General features: G+C 38.0%; 1 protein-coding gene across 4 annotated transcripts in view; it reads left to right on the top strand.

Moving 5' to 3' along the window:
• Positions 1-18,693, top strand: part of HMGCLL1 (3-hydroxy-3-methylglutaryl-CoA lyase like 1) — an 82,445-nt gene that overhangs the window by 12,264 nt on the left and 51,488 nt on the right. For 3 of the 4 annotated variants that reach the window (XM_065631582.1, XM_065631580.1, XM_065631579.1), the window contains exons 2-3: positions 13,154-13,231; positions 14,213-14,320. Coding sequence is in view for 2 of the 4 variants with exons in the window: in XM_065631580.1 (XP_065487652.1) it covers positions 13,154-13,231; positions 14,213-14,320 (186 nt within the window). In the remaining 2 variants the exon portion in view is untranslated. Of the gene's footprint in view, positions 1-13,153; positions 13,232-14,212; positions 14,321-18,693 lie in introns of those variants that run through there. The other variant, XM_065631581.1, reaches the window with a different exon arrangement.

Raw genomic sequence — 18,693 nt, 5'->3', positions numbered from 1 at the left:
CTGGTGGCATCTCAGCAGAGTGAGGGGAGAATCACCCATGCACTTGGCCTTGTTGATTTTCATAAAGTTTGCACAGGCCCACCTCTCCAGCCTGTCAAGGTCCCTCTGGATGGCATCCCTTCCATTCAGCATATCAACTCCATCACACAGCTTGGTGACATTGGCAAACTTGCTGAGGGTGCACTTGATCCTACTGTCCATGTCGCTGGCAAAGATGTTAAACAGTACTGGTCCCAATACTGATCCCTGAGGAATGCCACTCGTCACTGTCCACTTGGACATGAAGCTGTTGACTGCAACTCTTTGAGTGTGACCATCCAGCCAGTTCCTTATCCACTGAGTGGTAGATCCGTCAAATCCATGTCTCTCCAATTTAGAGACAAGGATGTCATGTGGGACACTGTCAAATGCTTTGCACAAGTCCAGGTAGATGATGTCAGTTGTTCTTACCTTATCCACTAGTGCTGTTACTCCATTATAGAAGGCCACCAAATTTGTCAGGCATGATTTGCCCTTAGTGAAGCCCTGTTGGCTGTCTCCAGTTGCCTCCTTATTTTCCATGTGCCTTCTCGAATTGTCTGAAGTGATATGATCCCATTTCAGTTTTGCATTTGTCATAATTTCTCCAGTAACAGTCCATTTTCTTCTGCTTTTTCCACTCCACTGTTTTCTGGTTTGCGTGATTAGAACATGTTAAAATCTTATTACATTACCATTTAATGTAATAAATTGGAAATTCAACCAGTTGAGAAGCTGTGACGTATCATTATATGTTTGTATTTTTTAATAAGCTCATGAAAGCTGATAATGTTGTTAAAATGTTTATTTTAAAAATAAGGCATTATGTTTATCTTTTTTCTAAATTTTGTATAAGGAAAATTTTCGTTAGCTTTAATTATTATCATTTAAATGTGCAGAAAATTATATTCTTTAAATACGCTCACATTTGACTGATTCCATTGTGAAAATGGAACATTTTTATAACATCAAGAATAGTGTAGCATTCAAGATACCATAATTTCCTTCCTACTATTGGGAAATTATTATGGTAACACTTTGCAGATGTTATTTTTCTAAAGAGCTTTATAAATTTTAAATTCTCCTGAAGGATGAGTTGCCAACAGTGGCTAAATAAATAACCATTAAACTACTGTCATTTTTATAAGTGTCTTTTGGGAAGAGAGCTATGGAAAACATAGTGCTGGGCCAGCTGTGCTTGAATTAAAGATTTCCTTGATCTTTTAGGCACTGCCTTTGGACACAGAAGGTGATTTTGATGACAATAATAATTGAGAATAGTTGATTTACTTCCAACTTAAGAACTTGCATTCTTAAAGATCTATGCATAACTCACTTTCATTGACAATGAGGTATTTAGAGACTTATCTGATAGGGTAGATGGGCTGGCTTGTCAATGTGTTCGTTTTTCCCCCATTGATATCCCAATGCATTACAAAGGACAAATTACTTTCACATGTTGGTCTTGTAAGGATGATCATGCCTCTGCTTTTTCAATGTGTGTGGAAAAACACCACTCTCTCTGCCTTCTGGAATTTTGTCTTCAGTCTTGCCTGTAAAACACCATACACACCATAATACTATTACCATAAATAATAGCAAAGGAAAGTGTGGGAGGTTTTGGCTCCAGTGTCATCAGTAGGCTGTTGATCTCAGTTCTCTGTATCCTTTTCATCCAGCCCAGATGGCAGAGTATAATTGCTTTTCCAGGTTTTGACCAAGATAAGGATATGGATGAAAGTAAGTTGGCTGCAAATCAACTTGGTTAATGGAGAAATGCTGCTTGTTAGCCAAGGGAAGCATTTAGGGAAATAGCAAAAGGTAATGCATACACCATGTCCTGAAAATACATTTTTAATTTTTGCTGAAGTGACTGGCTGTGTTGGCCCCTTACTAACAACAGAGGCCTCTAGTACCGTTTATTATTGATTCCATTGTAACACATATCTAACTGTGGTTGTCTATGCCTCTGCTGCCACCTGACTGTAGTAAAACATTCTCGTCATCATTATTTTGCAAGTCATCCAAAATTATCTGTGACTACAGCACATCTGTCTGCTTTTAGGTTGCATGAACTGTTAGTTGTAATTGACACTTGTACAATTTACACCTCTGCAATTCCACATGCTTTACATTTGTTGAAAACAGCAAAAAATGTTTTTTAGAAAATGGCAAGTCCTCAGTGATAATTCAGAAAGTTCAGACTCATCCAGGAGACTTACCTGACAGATTTGGTCTATTCTGTCAGGTTGTGAATGATTTTATGTAAAATACAGTCATGAATATTAAGTAAGGGATTTCTTGTTTTCAAAGATTGTGGACAGTCGTCAGGCTTGATTTTATTCTTCTGAGTATTTGACCTGTAACGCTGCTACTTTTTTTCACAGCATCCAACATTGTGGCAGAGAATTGGACATGGTTTGCAGTTGCTCTTAGAACTACCTGCTCTGTCTCTCAGACGTTCAATCACCAGATCTTGAGATTTCCTTTCCACAGGTCTGTCAGAACAGCAGTTTCAGTAGCCTGCATCTGCCCATGGATTTTTCTGATCCACTGGAGCTTGCATTTGGCAAATTTTAAGTCATGACCACCAGAAATGTTTGCGTGACTCTCTACTGACATATTATAAGTTGTTATCCTTGGCAGTATCCTTAGAAAATAGCATGAACTGTCATGATATTGATGATCACAATTTAAAATGAGTAACTTTATGCAGTTCAAGTGTTTACATTTGTTACCTTTGCTTACTAAAGGGAAGGTCTTCTGGGGGTCTGTAACTATCTTTATATCATAATCATTTTTACATGTATTTTCCATTATACTTTCACTGGCTGTGTTTAAATTGAGGTATCAAAATATTTGAAAAACAATAAGATTCAAACCCAATAAAATATGTAAATTAATAATAAATCTAGAATACTGATATTTTATGCCTATATTTCCCCTAAATATTTATTTCTAATATTTGAAATAATACAAGTAATTGTATTTTAGGTAATAGTGATATTATGTGTCTTCATGAATGTTTACATTTTGAATACATGGTCTTAATGGATTTTACTCTTTATCGTTATGCGAGGTGGGAAATACAGCTTTTATTCTTTTACTGTGTACCTGAGATAAAACCACCAGTTAAGCTGTGTTCTGTCATTTCACTATACTTGTGCTTTGCACAGTTTTGGGAGTTGAAAGCAATATATGAAAAGTTACAAAACAAGGACTTAATCAGAACTGAAGCTAAAGAATATAGGCTAGCAATTCATGGGTTTATGTGCTGCTGCTGGGAAAAATGTGCTCAGTGTAGTAGTTCAGTGTAGCTCTTCAGTCTTGGAAGAAATACTGTTACATTCTGTGTTCTCTTCAAATAGTGGAGAGATCAAGAAGAAAATCTCGTTTATGAATAACTGAGAAGGTCATAAAGAAATACAGGGTAATATTGCTGGAAGATCAATATGGTAACCCATGTAATTTGTTTGACTAAGAGTAGTAGTTTCAGGATGCATTCCAAATGCGCAGTATGAAAAAATAATGAGGAATCTTTCAGGCTGGTTCTTTCTTCTGAGCTCAGCACTTCCTCACGAAAGGGGAAAGCGAGGAGTAGTCTAACAGTGAACGTCAGTTTAGTCTTTGATATGAAAAGTACAACAGAAAACAACTTTCATGCTTTCATGTACTTAAAAATGTATTAATAAATTATTAGTGCTTACTCTTGTGCTTTTAAGATAAAAATGAAAGTAGGCACCTCCAAACAGTATTCAAATATATGACTACCCTTTCAATTAAACAAAACGGAAAAAGCCAGGCTTTCAGTGTATGTCATAGTTCAAGCTGAACTCACTTGAATTGGGGTTATACAAGGCAAATTGTATACTGGGGGAAGCTGCAGGTTTTGTTTGCATCTCTGAGCAGCTAAGCACATCCACTGTAAGTGAAAGGGTAAACTCCAAATCATAGAAAACAATAATCAGCAGGTGTTTCACACAAAGTATGTGAGCGTTGACCGCTTCTGACCTAGTACAAAGGAAAATAGTCTGAGAAGTGACGAATTCCTTCTCTTATTCCCTCTGTTAACTCCTGCAGACAGAGATTATATTGATTTATTAACTCTGTAGCTCTTTTGGAAGATGTGCTGGTTTATGTTTGGCCTGAAAGAAAAGTGCTTTCTTATAGAAAGGAGTTGCTTATTTCATTGCTTATTTCACATCTTGTTACATTTTTCTAAGACCTGAGAGATCCACTACTGTGAAACTGGTTTGCACACTTAGCGCCCTCCAGTGATTCTCTGTGCAGTAAATGATTTGGCACAATTACATATCATGCCTCAGTTTTCTCTTTTATGAATGGAGTTGTATTTGTGTATCAGACAGAGCTCTTCTACTGTTAGTTGGATTTTGGTGTATTTTTTCTTGTCAAACCCTTGCTTGTTGCTTGAGCAAGACGTTATCCTTTGGGATGACTCTCACAGCATCTGATAGCTGTAGCCTCCACTGGGTAAGGAAATGGTGTAGCAGGATCAGAGAGGGTTAATGTACAAACCAGTAACTTTCAGACATAGCTTATGACTGCTGCTGCTCTAATCTGGAGCATGTGATATTGCTGGCCTCCATCAATAAAGCTTCTACTTACAGTACTTGCCGTTAACAACAACTACACTTTCTTTTTAGGTACAACGGGTAGAAAGTGGGAAAGAAAGGGAGAAATAGGCTGCATTTTACTCCCAGCATGTATGACTTGGGGTAAAGAAATGCTCAAAGGAGTCTGTATCTGAACTGGATGTCAGGGAGAAAGGATCAGATATTGCAGTGAACCCTATAATAAGAAATTTCTGTCTGTTCAATTGTCATGGAGCAGTGAGGACCAGCAGCTCCCTATGGAAGGGGTGCTGATGGTGGTAAGTGGGCTGCCAGGGCACCAGCCAGGGCTCAGTCCCACAGTAGCTAAGTGAGGCAAGCAGGGTAGGCCTAGATATGGTAGCTGGCTTCAAGCAAGAGTCCAGATCATTGGGCAAGTTGGTGTTGATAAGGGAGGTCCAAGGTTAGAGCTGGGAGTACAGGTCAGTGAGTCAGGGTCAGAATTTGGTCCAGTGGTGGTAATCAGGGTTGGCCACGTGGCCCAGTGACCATCAGGCAGGTCCATAGTAATAAAAGAGGTCTGAGATCAAACTGGAAAATCAGTCAAGGTCTGGATCAATGTGAATGCTCTGTTTAGAGAGGAGTTAAGGAAAAACAGGAGGCAAGAATTCGGTTGATCTGAATTGCTTCTAGTGTGTAGCTTGGGCAGAACAACAGAAATCATGCCAGTTGCTCTGAAGAGATACTCTGAAACAGGGATTAGAATCCTCTTCATTGGACTGATGCTGACTAAATATCCATGTGTTATATGTTGCCTTTCGTCTACCTTGAAAATTATTGATATGCAAGGTATCAGTTGCTGAGGGTATATTCTGGATTGAAATGATCTGCTACAACCTGTAACATTACTTCCTCTTTCCTATGTATTTATCTGTATTTCAGTTTTTCAGTGAGGAAGAGTTTAGAGTCAAAGATGAAATATGGCAGCCAGATGGACTGGGAATCATGTTATCAAGGAAGGGTGAAAACTTAATTTAGAATGATGAAAATAGTATATCATCTTCAGAACTCTTGGAGAAACTCAGAAGAAGTTCCTCTGATTTCTCTTGAGTTGTCATTAGATAATATATAGCTCATTTGAGGCAGGTCTCTACTTGGGATTAAGACATCTGAATTAAGACATAAGTAGGTATCTACAGCAGCTGAAGTTCCTATGATGGCCAGTGTAGACCTAGGACAGGACTCAGTTGCCTAAAAGTAGATGCCTAGTGCCATTTGAAACAACTAGGATATACAAGACATCCGTATGGGGTAGACATATCCTGTACGTTGTAAAATGCACAAGAAACCTGTTTCCTTCTGGAGTGGCATTCAGTCCCCAAGCAGTTATACAAACCTGGTGACCAAGATCAGCCACTAGGTGTGAACCTTAGGATGACCTGAATTATTCTTTATCTCCATCAACCATATTAAATACAGCTCTTTCAGCTGCAATGGGAATTTAGACATCCAGTGTGTCTTTAGACACTTGCATGGGGGGGAACCATTTAGAAGCTCAGTTCAGTTGCCTAACAGATGTGTCTAGCACCATTTAAGATGCTCTGCAGTGGATCGAGATCTTGGCAGTTTTGAAATGAAATGTGCAGTAAATGGGTGAAGTGGGACCCATGCCCTTTTTGAGCAGCACTTGTAGGTCAGAACTCTTGTCATCCTGAATGACTCCAGGTCCATTTGTTTAGACAGCAGGAGTGAGCTGAGGTTTCTTAACCTTGAGCCGAATACCCCGCTTAAACCCCATTTTCTGTAGCTTTGGAAGACCTATTCTAAAGGATTTCCAAAAGGAATACTAATATATGTGTGGTGTTTTACTTTTTAAAATTTCTATCTGTATGTCCATGGATAGTGTAGTTAAGAGTGTGACTTGAATTTTCTGGTTTTGTTAAGAATATTATTCTTAACACAGCAACACTTTTTACAATCTCTGGAGCTTTCCCTATTAATGTAATTTGTTACCTTTTGAACTGTCAATTCATCAGAATGTTGCTTATGAGATAAAATTATTTTTACAAAATATTAATTTCTAATTTATAAATAAAAGTTATAGTTATTTCTTTTTATTTGTTAGTTAATATTATTTGTACTTTATGACCTTTGTCTTTACCATTAAAGTCCTCTTTGTAAACAGGATTAGACTGAACAACTGACCACTTCAGCAGCATAATCATTTATAGTTTAATTGAATTCCTCTGTTTTTAAAACCGTATTTCTTCTGTTTTCATATGAATGACTTGTATTTTATTGTAAACAGCCCTGCAACAATGTAATAAGTGCACCAGCAGATTATAGTAGAATTTAATAATTAGTGGAAATGACAGTAGAAATGTTAGATCTATTACTTTACAATAGAAATCCTTACAGTGAATTCTCAGTCACTTCAGATAATCTCCTGACATATATAAATCACCACTCTCTCATGAGCTCACACAAACCCTCTAATAAAAGTTGTAAGCACATTCAAATTAAATTTGAAGAGGTGGACTAAAGTGATACCTGTAGGTTTAATCCCCAGAATACAAGAAACTTAGACATACTGGATCAGATCCAGCAAGATGCTTAATGGATTGGAGCATCTGTCATATGAGGAGAGACTGAGAGAGCTGAGAGTGTTTAGCCTGGAGAGAAGGCGGCTCAGGGATATCTTATCAGTATGTACAAATACCTAGTGGGGTGAATAAAGAAGACAAAGTCACTGACGGGACAAGAGGCAATGGACACAAACTGAAGTACAATAGATTCCATTTAAAGATACGAAAAGTCTTTTTTTACTGTGAGGGTGGTCAGCACTGGAACAGATTGCCCAGGAGTCTCCATCCTTGAAGATACTCAAGACCCAACTGAACACAGCTCTGGTCAACCTGCTTTAGTTGACCCTGCTCTGAGCAGGGGTGGTTGAACTAGATGCTTTCCAGAGGTCCCTTCTGACCTCAATGATTATTTGGTTTATTCCAGATAAGTTAATTCTGCATTTAAGTGGTTTAATTCTGTAATTATGTACTTGTATTTTATATTTTGCCCTCCTATGGATGATCTCCAGTTGATTGAATTCTTTTTTTGAAGTAGGAAGTTCAAAACTAGACACACTATTTCTGCTCGTTAAGTGGCAAGCTGCTGTTTTAGCTATGACATCCCTGTTTATAGCCTGTGATTAGATTTACCTTTTTTTTCTTGAGAGCATGATGTTATTGACTCATATTCAGTTTGTTATTCATTTCATTATCCCAGTTCTTTTCTATAGAACTGTTTAGTCAGATACTCTGTATCTCCTATTTTACAAAAATCTTTTTTTTTTGCTGATCCAAATTATTAAAATGGAGAAATAAGCATGATTGAATTTGTAAAGAACAACATCCAAAAAATATTTCAGTTAGTCAGCCAGCATCAGATACAATAAGAATAGTCCTAAATGTTGTGTTATGTATTGCTTGTATTGAAATGCATCATATTTATTTCTCTAGTATGTCAATGGAATTCTGAATTCCCGTCCTGTTGTCTAAAGCACTTGCAACTGCTTTGTTTGTTGCCTTTCTATGTTATCATTTATGTCATGAGTATGCAATGATATAATAAGAAAAATTCACTGAATGTAAGGTTCTCAAGGAATCGTGTTTTTTTTGCTAGTCATGGCCTGTTCCTGGCTACTGTTCTCCCTATGGTCATGTCAGCAGCATATGGCAGAAGTTCCAGGATGAATGCTCAGTTTATCTTTACTGAGGGATATTCACCAGGTGTATCCCACTCTTTTCTGAATATCTGTGTATATTATTTATATCTCTCAGGTGAATCTTCTCCATTTTCCCCCTAGCTAACTTGGGAATTAGTATGTTTTATATCTGCCTTCCAGTTGTGTGAACTATATAAACAAGTCTCTGCAATACCACTTCAATCATTATTTGATTATGTTCTAAGATTTTAATTTCTTCCTGTTTATTTCCTCTATGTCTTGTAAAGTTTAGAGACATCTATGTGTTCAGAAGGTTGACCACTGTTTTCTTTGTTCTCCTTCCAGCAATCATATTATTTAGCTCAGAGCCTTCTCCCAGTTTTTGGACAGTTGTCCGTGTCACTGCAGATATACGTATGGAGTTATGATGCCACCTCTCTGCTGATCCTTGTTTAAAAATGCTCTCCTGAATAATTCTCCCTTGTACCAAATGGACCTACCTTTGTTCAGTTGTCCTCTGTGCCAGAACACCACCTTGTGGAAAAGGAAAGCAGGGCTTCATCTTTGCTTGGTTACAAAGGTTGAAAAGACTTGAACCTCCAGATTCTTTTTCCTTACTTTTGGGTTCTTTCAGTTGTTTTTGAGCAGCTCTGTGTAATATTTGCCAGTGCTATTAGTGCCCATATGAACAGGCTGCACAAACTAAAAATCAGAAGGCTGAATGAACCTCAACTCCTTTACTGAAATGAACCTCAGTACCTTTACTGGAAGTTCTGAAACAGTGACAGAGCTTAAAAAAGTGTGTTTACTTAATTTGATTACATTTATGGTTATATTAACAAGATTATACTGCTCTAATTAGGGGTTACTAGGATTTTCTATAATAAACTTGAATTTTCAGCTATTTATAACTCAAGGAAAATGTTTCCATACAGAAATTTGGCATTCGTTGTCTCAAGCTGAATGGTATGGTTTTCCTTTTTCTATTAAAAAAAAGAAAAAAAATTTTTTGGCTGCGTTCTGTTTTCAGGGAGGCATTTTTTTGGTGGTTTTATGTGTTTTTTGTTCTCCCTTGGAAAGGCTTGATATATGGAAAAAAACAAATTTTCCAGGCTCTTAGTCTTTTATGTAAACTATTTCCATTTTGATATTTCAAACATTGTACATTGGTAGTCATTACTTTTTAACAGAACCACTATATAATTCAACAAGCAGTCAGTTCTAAATACATACCATAACTCCTATTTATACTTCATTACATGAAAATACCTCATACAATAAAATTTAGTAAATTTTTTTTCTGAAACAAAATGTTTTACCTGTCATGTTTAGTGTTTAATGTAAATACTTATGTAAGGTTCACTTTTTAAATTCTCTTAAGATATGAAAATCTATTTTTCATTTTTCTATTTATTTCTATTTCTATTTAATATTTATTATCTGCAGGCCATTTAATGTCATACTTGAAGGTGTCAGAATTTTCTAAATTCGTCTCATTGCTGGTCCTTCCTTTTACTCAAGGGGATGGTGCACGTTTGGAACCCTCCAGTTAGAGTTTGGGGAACTGGATCTCTTAGTTCAGGAAGCCCAAGTCCTGCCATCCAGGTAGTAAACAGAGAAGTGTTTCAGCTCTGCATTAAGTTCTTAAAGACTTTAGTCTGTTCTGTGGGCTTAAAGCTTGCCTAATGAATGCAGATGGCACTGAGCCTAGCACAGAATGTGACTGGTAGCTCAGGTGACTTGCTCAGCTCTGTTTCAAGTGATGTCCAGATATTCTGCAGGTGTGACACTGGGGTCAGAAGACTTCCCAAGAAAGCAGGGCATCTCTTTTTGCTTCCCAACAACATTGTCAAGTACATATCTTCAACTTCTAGGAAGAATGTCCTGACAGTTAGTTACTAAGTATTCATTCATAGGACAGGTGACTTGAAGGTGAAGAGGTAGTTCTTTTCCTCCTCCACTTCAACTTGGAAAAATGCTGGAGTCTTAGCAGGAGATGGTACATGTACTCATATTGTCTCTGATTTGTTTCTGAGTTTTATCCAGTGATGATGCTTTGTAAAATGCATAAATAGTACACAGGGACCTGAACATAAGTATTTCGCCTCCCTTTTACTTACTTGTTATCGGAGCTTCAAGAATGCAGCACGAGAGAAATTATTAGTTAAGTCGGAGAGAAGGATGAACAGAACAGGATTTGTGAGATGAATAAGAAGCTGGCTGAGAGAGAAATGGGAGATAATGTTGAAAGCGGATTTATTAGACCAAAGAGACATTACTGGGGTGAGTTCCTCAGGTCTTTTTTTAAGATACATTTCTTCTATAGCACTAACACAGTTTTTTAGAGATAATATATTTTTGTGGTAAAATAAGGTAATCATGTTAGTCCAGATGTTTTTACCAGGAAGTATCAAGGTGGTAAGATCTGCTGATGACAGAAAGACAGGAGATGTTATCACATACCACACTGGATACCACACAGGAGGAACTGAGTGACCTTGAAGACAGGAGCAATCAATGTACTATAGTTGAAACCAGATGAAATTCAATGCAAAGCAAGACTCTTCTGGACTAAGAACTAAGATGTTTGCTCAAAGCTGTTAGTTCATCAGCTCAAAGAATGTAAGGCTTTGTCTGCAGTACTGCCTTGACTGTCCACTGCGTGGCCCTTGTGAGAATCATCCTGTACACAGTTCTCAGTGCTGTCTTCAAGAATAGTGAATTGGAGTTGAGACTGACTAGTGGACAGGAAGGCTATAGGGAAAATCAGGGCATGAGACACCTGGACTGTGGCTCAGAGAGATTATAGAACTCTAATAACACAGATGGAGAATGAAAATCAATACTTGAATGCCTTTTGCAGTGTCCATTCCAAACTTCTGTCCCCTACGAAATCCTGGGGCTGCAGACAACCCCTGGATGGCTGTGTGAATGGCCACTGCATGTGCTTGAGCTGTGTGAGCTGCTCTGTAAAGACAGGTACAGCTCTTTGATTTCAGCAAAAGTTTGACCACAGTAGGAACTGAATAGGATTTACAGGCCTTGGCCTAGAAATGGAACATTTTTTGCCACCAAAGTTTTATGGACATTTTTCATGCTCTAAATTAAACTTCGGTTCACATAATCTATTTTAGCCTCTTTTTTTTTTTTCCCCAGTCACAGCTTTACTCCTAGCACAGCTGTGGCATTTGTCTTGTAACAAGAAGGATCTGATAATCATGAAATAACTCAGATTTATGCCTGTAGTGCTGAAGCGATGCCATATTTGTGAAAATAACTTAAAAAAAGAGAAACAATATGCAGCAGATGTGAAGGTTTTACCTTCACATTTAAGTAGGTTTATACTGTCAGCGAGTGTGGGCTTAGCACAGCCTGACAGACTTTTAACTTACCAGATGTTCCACATGATCAAATAGATACTATACAGCTGTCTCCCATTCTTTTTACTGGGCTCAGATAAATACACAGTAAATGCTCTGAAATATGTTTTTGTTGTATTTTGGCTAGTATTGTGGCTGTTGCTGCAGAGAATTTACTTTAATCCACGAGCACCGAGAACAGGGGAAGAAACCAAAGGTGCTATAGGAGTGCTCATTTTCCGTTAACCGTGAGGAGAAATTAGTGACCATTCGGTTGAAACAACCCTGATGATGCTGGCCATGAAGGGATGAAAAATGGGTTTTTCATCTGGTTGTGGATGATGTGAGATTAGTGGCCATAGTTACATAGAGCAGAAGTGACTTTTGGCTGCCCCCCTGGGCTGACGGTGCCATCCATTCCTTCCCAGGGTGTTTAATTCTCCTGGGAGGTGGTGACTGCAACTGTTCCATAGGTGACTCACACTAATCCCAGCATGGGCTTTCAACATAGGAATAGAGACACTGGGTTGGGTTCTGTGTTCAGTGAAATGCAGAAAACAGGGTGTCTGCAGAGCTCGTGGCAAGGCTGCCTGCATCCCTCCTGTCCGCTCCTCTGCGCGTGGGCAGTGTGCCCCAGGTTGGCCATTTGTTGTGCTTTTAAAAACACACAGATTTTGGGGGTCAGTCTCAGCAACTCCTCTGAAGTGTTTCAGGACTTAAAGGCCCAGGCTACATTAACTGCCACACCTGTCAACTTGATTCAATAATAGAGCAGCTAAACAATAAAAAAGGAAGTTTCATTTCCCTTCACCTGCATTGCTGCTCTTATTTCTCCTTTCTCCCCCTCCAAGTCCCCATGCTCTCCTTAGCTCTTTGACCTTAGCACAGCCTTCCTTCCCTCTTGTCACCGTCGGCCTCCTGCCTTTCCAGGGCTGCTCTTACACCTGGAAAATTCGTCTTGTCTACCAAGGGCTTTCCTTGTTCTCCTTTAAATCCTTCTTTAAAACCTTCATCTTCAGTCAGAGGAATTACTTTCATCTTTCATTAATAATCTCTTCAACATTTTTTGACCGCTCTGTTCTTTTCGGATTTATGGCCTAGTCTTGCAAACTTTTACAGAGAAGTAACTGTTCAGTTAAATTGAGAACATTCAGTTAGAAGTTTGGAGGACTGGATTGTTCTCTGGAAAGCTTTTTGAAATGTGAATATTTCTCACTCTGTAAAACACAATGTTCATTTATGGTTTTATGTACATTTTTATAATAAACATTTGTGGCCTCAGAGGAGCAGTGGAACTTGCATCCAGCTAACTTCTGCTTTTAACTTTTATTCCATAACTCAAGGTGTTGAACATGTTCACACAGATTTCTGAAGGCCGTGAGCAAACTTAATGTCAACAATATGACTTCATACCCAGAACCATGATCACCTGTGATCTTGGTGACCTTCATTGTTTTGTGTTTCAGTATTGATTTTTATTTCAGGAATCTCAAGCATCTGGACTGCCTGAGTACATAAAGATTGTAGAAGTTGGGCCAAGGGATGGATTACAAAATGAAAAGGTAATTTTTCGCTTTTTTTTAATGTGTTTTGACATGGGTATCTGCATTATTTCCATTGTGTAAAACATGTACATCCTTCTCATCCTGTTTCCTCTCTTTTGTACTACAAATAGATTTATTTCTTTTCATATTAATAACTGTTTTGTATATTAGAATAAAAGTATATTACTGTTTAGCCAGATGTTAAATCATACAATTTCTTTCTATGCTTGGTTAACTAGCCTTTCTGTTATTCAACTGCCATTGCTTTTTCTGGAATTTGTCTTGTCAGTCAATAACATCCTGTCATGACATAATTGTTAAATGTCACGAAACACTGGCTATCTTCACAATATGTGTTTGTGCTACAAGTGCTACTTTACTAGGAATAGTACAATAGGTTTTGTCATACATCCCAATGAACAGACACAGAAAAAAATATTACTCTTTTGATAATACTATTTGCCTGAAGGGTTAAAGAAGCATGGAAGAAGATGGAAAGAGACTACGTAAAGTCGTGTATGTGTATCAAAACAGTCACCTCTTTCTGCAAACAGGAGAATAAGCTTACATATATTGTTTATATTGTTGTTACTGATTCCAAAGATGTTAGTAGTATTACCAGAATGGAATTACTGTGCCTCAGCTGTGAAGCTTTTTTTTCCTCCGTTTTTCTCTGGTTGGACTGTTCTGTGTTATCATTTCCTTTGTTGCTGCTTTGCTAGGTTGGTGTTTGGTTACCAACAATTAGTGAGACCAGATCTATAACCAGTTACACAGAAGTGCTTCCTCATTCTTTTGTGGTGGACAAAAAAAGGAGTAGCATCATGTATACTGCCTAGTGCCTTCCTTATGCAGTAGCTTCGTACTGTCAGTAAACAGTATAGTTATTGTGTAATGTATAAGTATAGTTCATTATTAAAAAAAAGTATTGATTATGTACTGAGCAAACATTTCTGACTGCATGAAATACTTTACTGTAGTATGTCTCCATGTCCGTAGGTGATAGTCCCAACTGATATCAAAATTGAGTTAATCAACCGGCTTTCCAAAACAGGCCTGCCTGCAATAGAAGTGACCAGTTTTGTTTCATCCAAATGGGTGCCTCAGGTATGTAAACTCATCACCATTCAGAACTATTTCAATTTAAATGCCATTCCATGCAGTGGAGTTTTCCAGTAGTATAGTCTGTATAATTATACAAGAAAAGGAAACAGAAATAATGTTTATTTGTAAAATTGGATGCTGTTGTCAGATACCATTTTTGCAGTTTTCAAGTTTAATGCTTTTATTCACGTCAGCTGACATTGGGATAATTATTAAAAAGTGATCAAAACTGAAGAAAAGCTGGCAAGCTGTGCAGAAAGCTGGTTAAATTCCTAAGTCATCAGCAGCAAGAGCAGATTGCTGCAGAAGGGAAGGTGAACTGGAAGCCGAGCATGATAAGGGGAGCAGAGTTGGTAGCCCTGTTGACCAAAGGGCAGTCCCATAGCCCAGGAGAGCAGAGCAAGTCTGGGGAGGGTAACCAGGGCAGCCAAGAGCAGTCATACTTAGGAGAGAGTCTGCGGTGATGTGGCAGGCCTCAGGTTAAGCCAGGAATTCAAGTCTGGGAGATATAGTCAGGATCCAGTCAGTAAGGTCCATGGCCAAGCACCAGCTTGACTTCTGCTGTCCAGCTGCACCATTTCTCAGTCAGGGAGGAAGCATGAGAGTGTCTCAGCTTCAAAGTTGCTGTGAATCAACTTCTGCTGTGAAGCTGAGTGAAAAGGGAGGGTAGGCAATGTAGGACTTCTTTACAGAGCTGGTTTGGGGCGGCCGTGCTGATCCACTTTACAGCTTTTATTGGTGAGCTCCAAGGCTGATCTGGGCTTCTCAGCTTGCTGTCTTCTTATCAATGAACTGGCTGTGAGTGCAGGCAGCTGAACACTTAGGAGGAGAGCACTCCAGGCCCTGATCAACAGAGATGCTAGGAGTACAATTTGCCATGGTTACTACTTAGGGTGTGAGAAATCTTAAATATTGTCATTGCTCTCCAAACATAAATAATTTCGCAGGTGATTCCAAATTTGCCCCTTGCAGCACAAGAGTAGGAATTTGTATGTGTGTATATGTGCAAGGGACAGCAGTAAATAGGGAGTAAGAGAATCAGTCACAGGATGCTGAATGGGGATAAGAGGTGTGGGGATGATGGATCAACACCATGAGTAAAGGACAACTGGGATACAGGATGCTGAGTGTGAAAATAATGATGAAGTTTTGAGAATGAATCTGGTGAAATGTCTGGAGCACAAGTCTAAAGAGGAGCGTTTGAGGGAACTGGGATTGTTTAGCTTGGAGAAAAGGAGGCTGAGGGGAGACCTTAGTGCTGTCTACAACTACTTGAAAGGAGGTTGTAGCCAGGTGGGTGTTGGTCTCTTCTGTGAAGTAGCAAGTGGTAGGACAAGAGGAAATGGCCTCAAGTTGCACCAGAGGAGGTTTAGATTGGATGTTAGCAAAAATTTCTTTGCGGAAAGGGTTGTCAGGCATTGGAACTGGCTTCCCAGGGAAGTGGTGGAGTCACCATCCCTGGAGGTATTTGAAAGACGTGTAGATGAGGTTCTTAGGGCCATGGTTTAGTGGTGTTAGGTTAATGATTGGACTCAATGATCTAAAAGGTCTTTTCCAACCAAAATGATTCTATGATTCTATATGAAGCAGTTGGGATGCAAAGTACTGAGTTTGAGTATCCAGATGAACAGCAGTGGAGCTGATTTCTGGGGAATGGAGGAGACTTCTTGTGGAAGTCTCCCAATTCAGAGACCTATAATCAGGGCAAAAAAATCTTACATGCACAGGGCTTGTGCAAACTGGGTAAACATCTCAGGAGTGCACCCTAGCACCAAACCAGGGGAGCAGACTCCCCAGATCTGGGGGTTGTGTGGACTGTCATGGAAACTTGACTGTTCCCTGAAGCCAAACACCATTTTTGAATGTCTGCTGCACTTGGTACATTTCTGTCTATCCATTCACCATGCAGTCCTCCTTTTCCAGACACTAACATAAAAACACAAACACACGTACAAATACACACAGGCTTACATGTTGAAAGTTTCTAGTTAAGGAGAGATGTTGCAGATTCTGTCCTGATTTTGAGTTTGCTCATAAAGGGGCAGTGACTTTATGCAGTTAATAATACATAGAAAATTCTTTACAGTCAGTGTTAAAGTTGTACCATGGAATGGAGGCAAAGAAAGTATTTGTGCATTTGATTTTTTTCTCTATTTATGTAAACATTCAGTTGTATTTAAAGAATTGGGATAGTAACACATCATTAACATAATTTAATGTTGTTCCTACCTCTTTTATACTCTCTGAGAACTAACAGTCATTGATGTAAAATGAAAGGTAGCATACCTTTTTTTTTTTTTCTTTTTAACTAAATGAAATTTCATTTTCCACATTTGGAAGTGTGTTTGGAAGATCTAATTTTGGGACTTTCATATATGTAGTAGTGGTCAGGCACGTTAGTTATTTTGCAGATCTAGCACTCTATCAGCAGCCGTACTCAGTTTTGATGAATTGTAATAATTTGCTCATTATTTTTCCAAAATTAATTTTTACATTTGGTACAATTCAGCAGAAATCCTAGTCTTTCTGAAGTCAGCACCAAAACTACATTGGCATTAGGAGTGCCGGGTTTTCATGTGGGATTTAACACTGCAAATTCAGACTGAGTCCTGAAATATACTATATAGCTTCTGTTTGTACAAACATTATTATTTCCAGCAAGTAAGGAAATACTTTTCTATATAATTTAATTTTCAAGAAATTACGCGCTTGTTTGCACAGAAGCATTTGAGCACTTATATGGTTAATAAGGACCACACAAGTTATTTACAAAGTAAAATATGAAATTAATTCATTTGAGAAAATACTTCCATTTTTAACATTGTTTGTTGCACATCTTCTGTCAAAATGTGTGTAAAGTTTGTCCATTTTAAACTGAGGATACATCCTGGCCCTGGACTGTATTCCAGGCTTTCCTGTGAGAAAAACTTAGTGTGATCGCACTTTTTCTTATTCATGAGTTAGCAGAACAAATTTAACAGCACTCTGAGGGACTCCTTTGATTTATTTCAGTGTTCGTGGGATCACCAGGGAAGGTCTAAAGGAAGGATAACGAGAAAGGGGAAGAGAACAGCGACAATGCAGAATTTCTTTGGTGTCAATGCAGGGGCAATGATATTATGTCCATTAAAAGTGACTAGGCTAAGTTTTTGCAAATGCCATTAAACTTTGACAGTTACAGCAACAGACAATAATGCAGGTTTTTAAACATTAGAAGGAAAAGCCTACAGCAGAGGTGGATTTCTTCCTTTCTTGTTTAGTTATTTCCTTTTCCTGTAAGCCATTAGGAACAGCCCATTTAGCACAGGTTTGTCAGTTTTGAAAAAAATGAACAATCCTTTCTTATCTTAAATTCGTGTCTGAATGCTTTATTTTAATGGCTTAAGTTGTTTATTTTTTTCTTACTTAAAAGATAAGATTGTGTTGCTTTGATAAGGAGTGCAGTCTTGACTTTGTCTTTTCTTTAGTCCTTTCTTTAGTCCTTTCTTTTTTCATAGGTCATGGGAATAGAATTCACAGTTATGTTTAGATCACTCATTCACTTATTTCTTTTTTTAGTATTTTAAAGCTCTTTTATGGTTTCCCATCCACTGTTTTTTTTGGCAGAGATTTTTTTACTGAAAAAGCTAAAAGAGAAGGTTCCACAGTAGTGAGGTGCCATATAAAACAGGATCCCACACCTATAACCTAAACAGCCAAAAATTATAAATACCTAACATTAGAAAGCTTATTTTAAAAGAAATTTGGAAAAGAAATATTTTATTACAATTTAAAATCTCACAGCATGCAATATGTGTTAAAATGGGATTTTACTTACAGGAAAAATAGTAACGGGACAAATGTAATGCATATAATATTATTTGGATCTTGCAGCTTTATACTGGTTTAAAAGGTGTCATTTTGGTTTTCTGGTATATTTTAAGTCAGGATATAATTTCAATGAATGGAATTTGTTCCGCATTTGCTGTTTGATTAATCATATGGTTTCAAACATTCTTCCCTGCCCTGAGAAGCATAGATACTATTTATATTGTTAGGGAATTACAAATTGTTCTTAAAAAACTAAGGCCATTACCAAATGTGTTTTTGTGAGGTTATCAGATATGTTAGGTGGTCACATTGATTTAATTTATGTAGAAGCAATTAGAAAAAGTTGCTTTGTGCCATCATGTGTTTCCTGGTAAGAAATGAGTTTTGTCTCGCTATAAGACACTTTTCACACCATATATCCACTTCCTTACAGATACATATTTGGTTTACATTTGAGGAGGCATACATGCATTTTTCTGATATTTTTAATCCATTCATTTTTGTAGTAGGAAACCAGTGATAGGAAGATTCCAGGTTGCCAGTAGTATCGTCACTTAATAATCTGG

This window comes from Caloenas nicobarica, chromosome 3 (genome assembly GCF_036013445.1).
Source record: "Caloenas nicobarica isolate bCalNic1 chromosome 3, bCalNic1.hap1, whole genome shotgun sequence".
In the NCBI taxonomy this organism is placed as follows: Eukaryota; Metazoa; Chordata; class Aves; order Columbiformes; family Columbidae; genus Caloenas; species Caloenas nicobarica.
The sequence above is the reverse complement of the archived record's forward strand: the minus strand, read 5'-3'. Positions and strand labels throughout refer to the sequence as shown.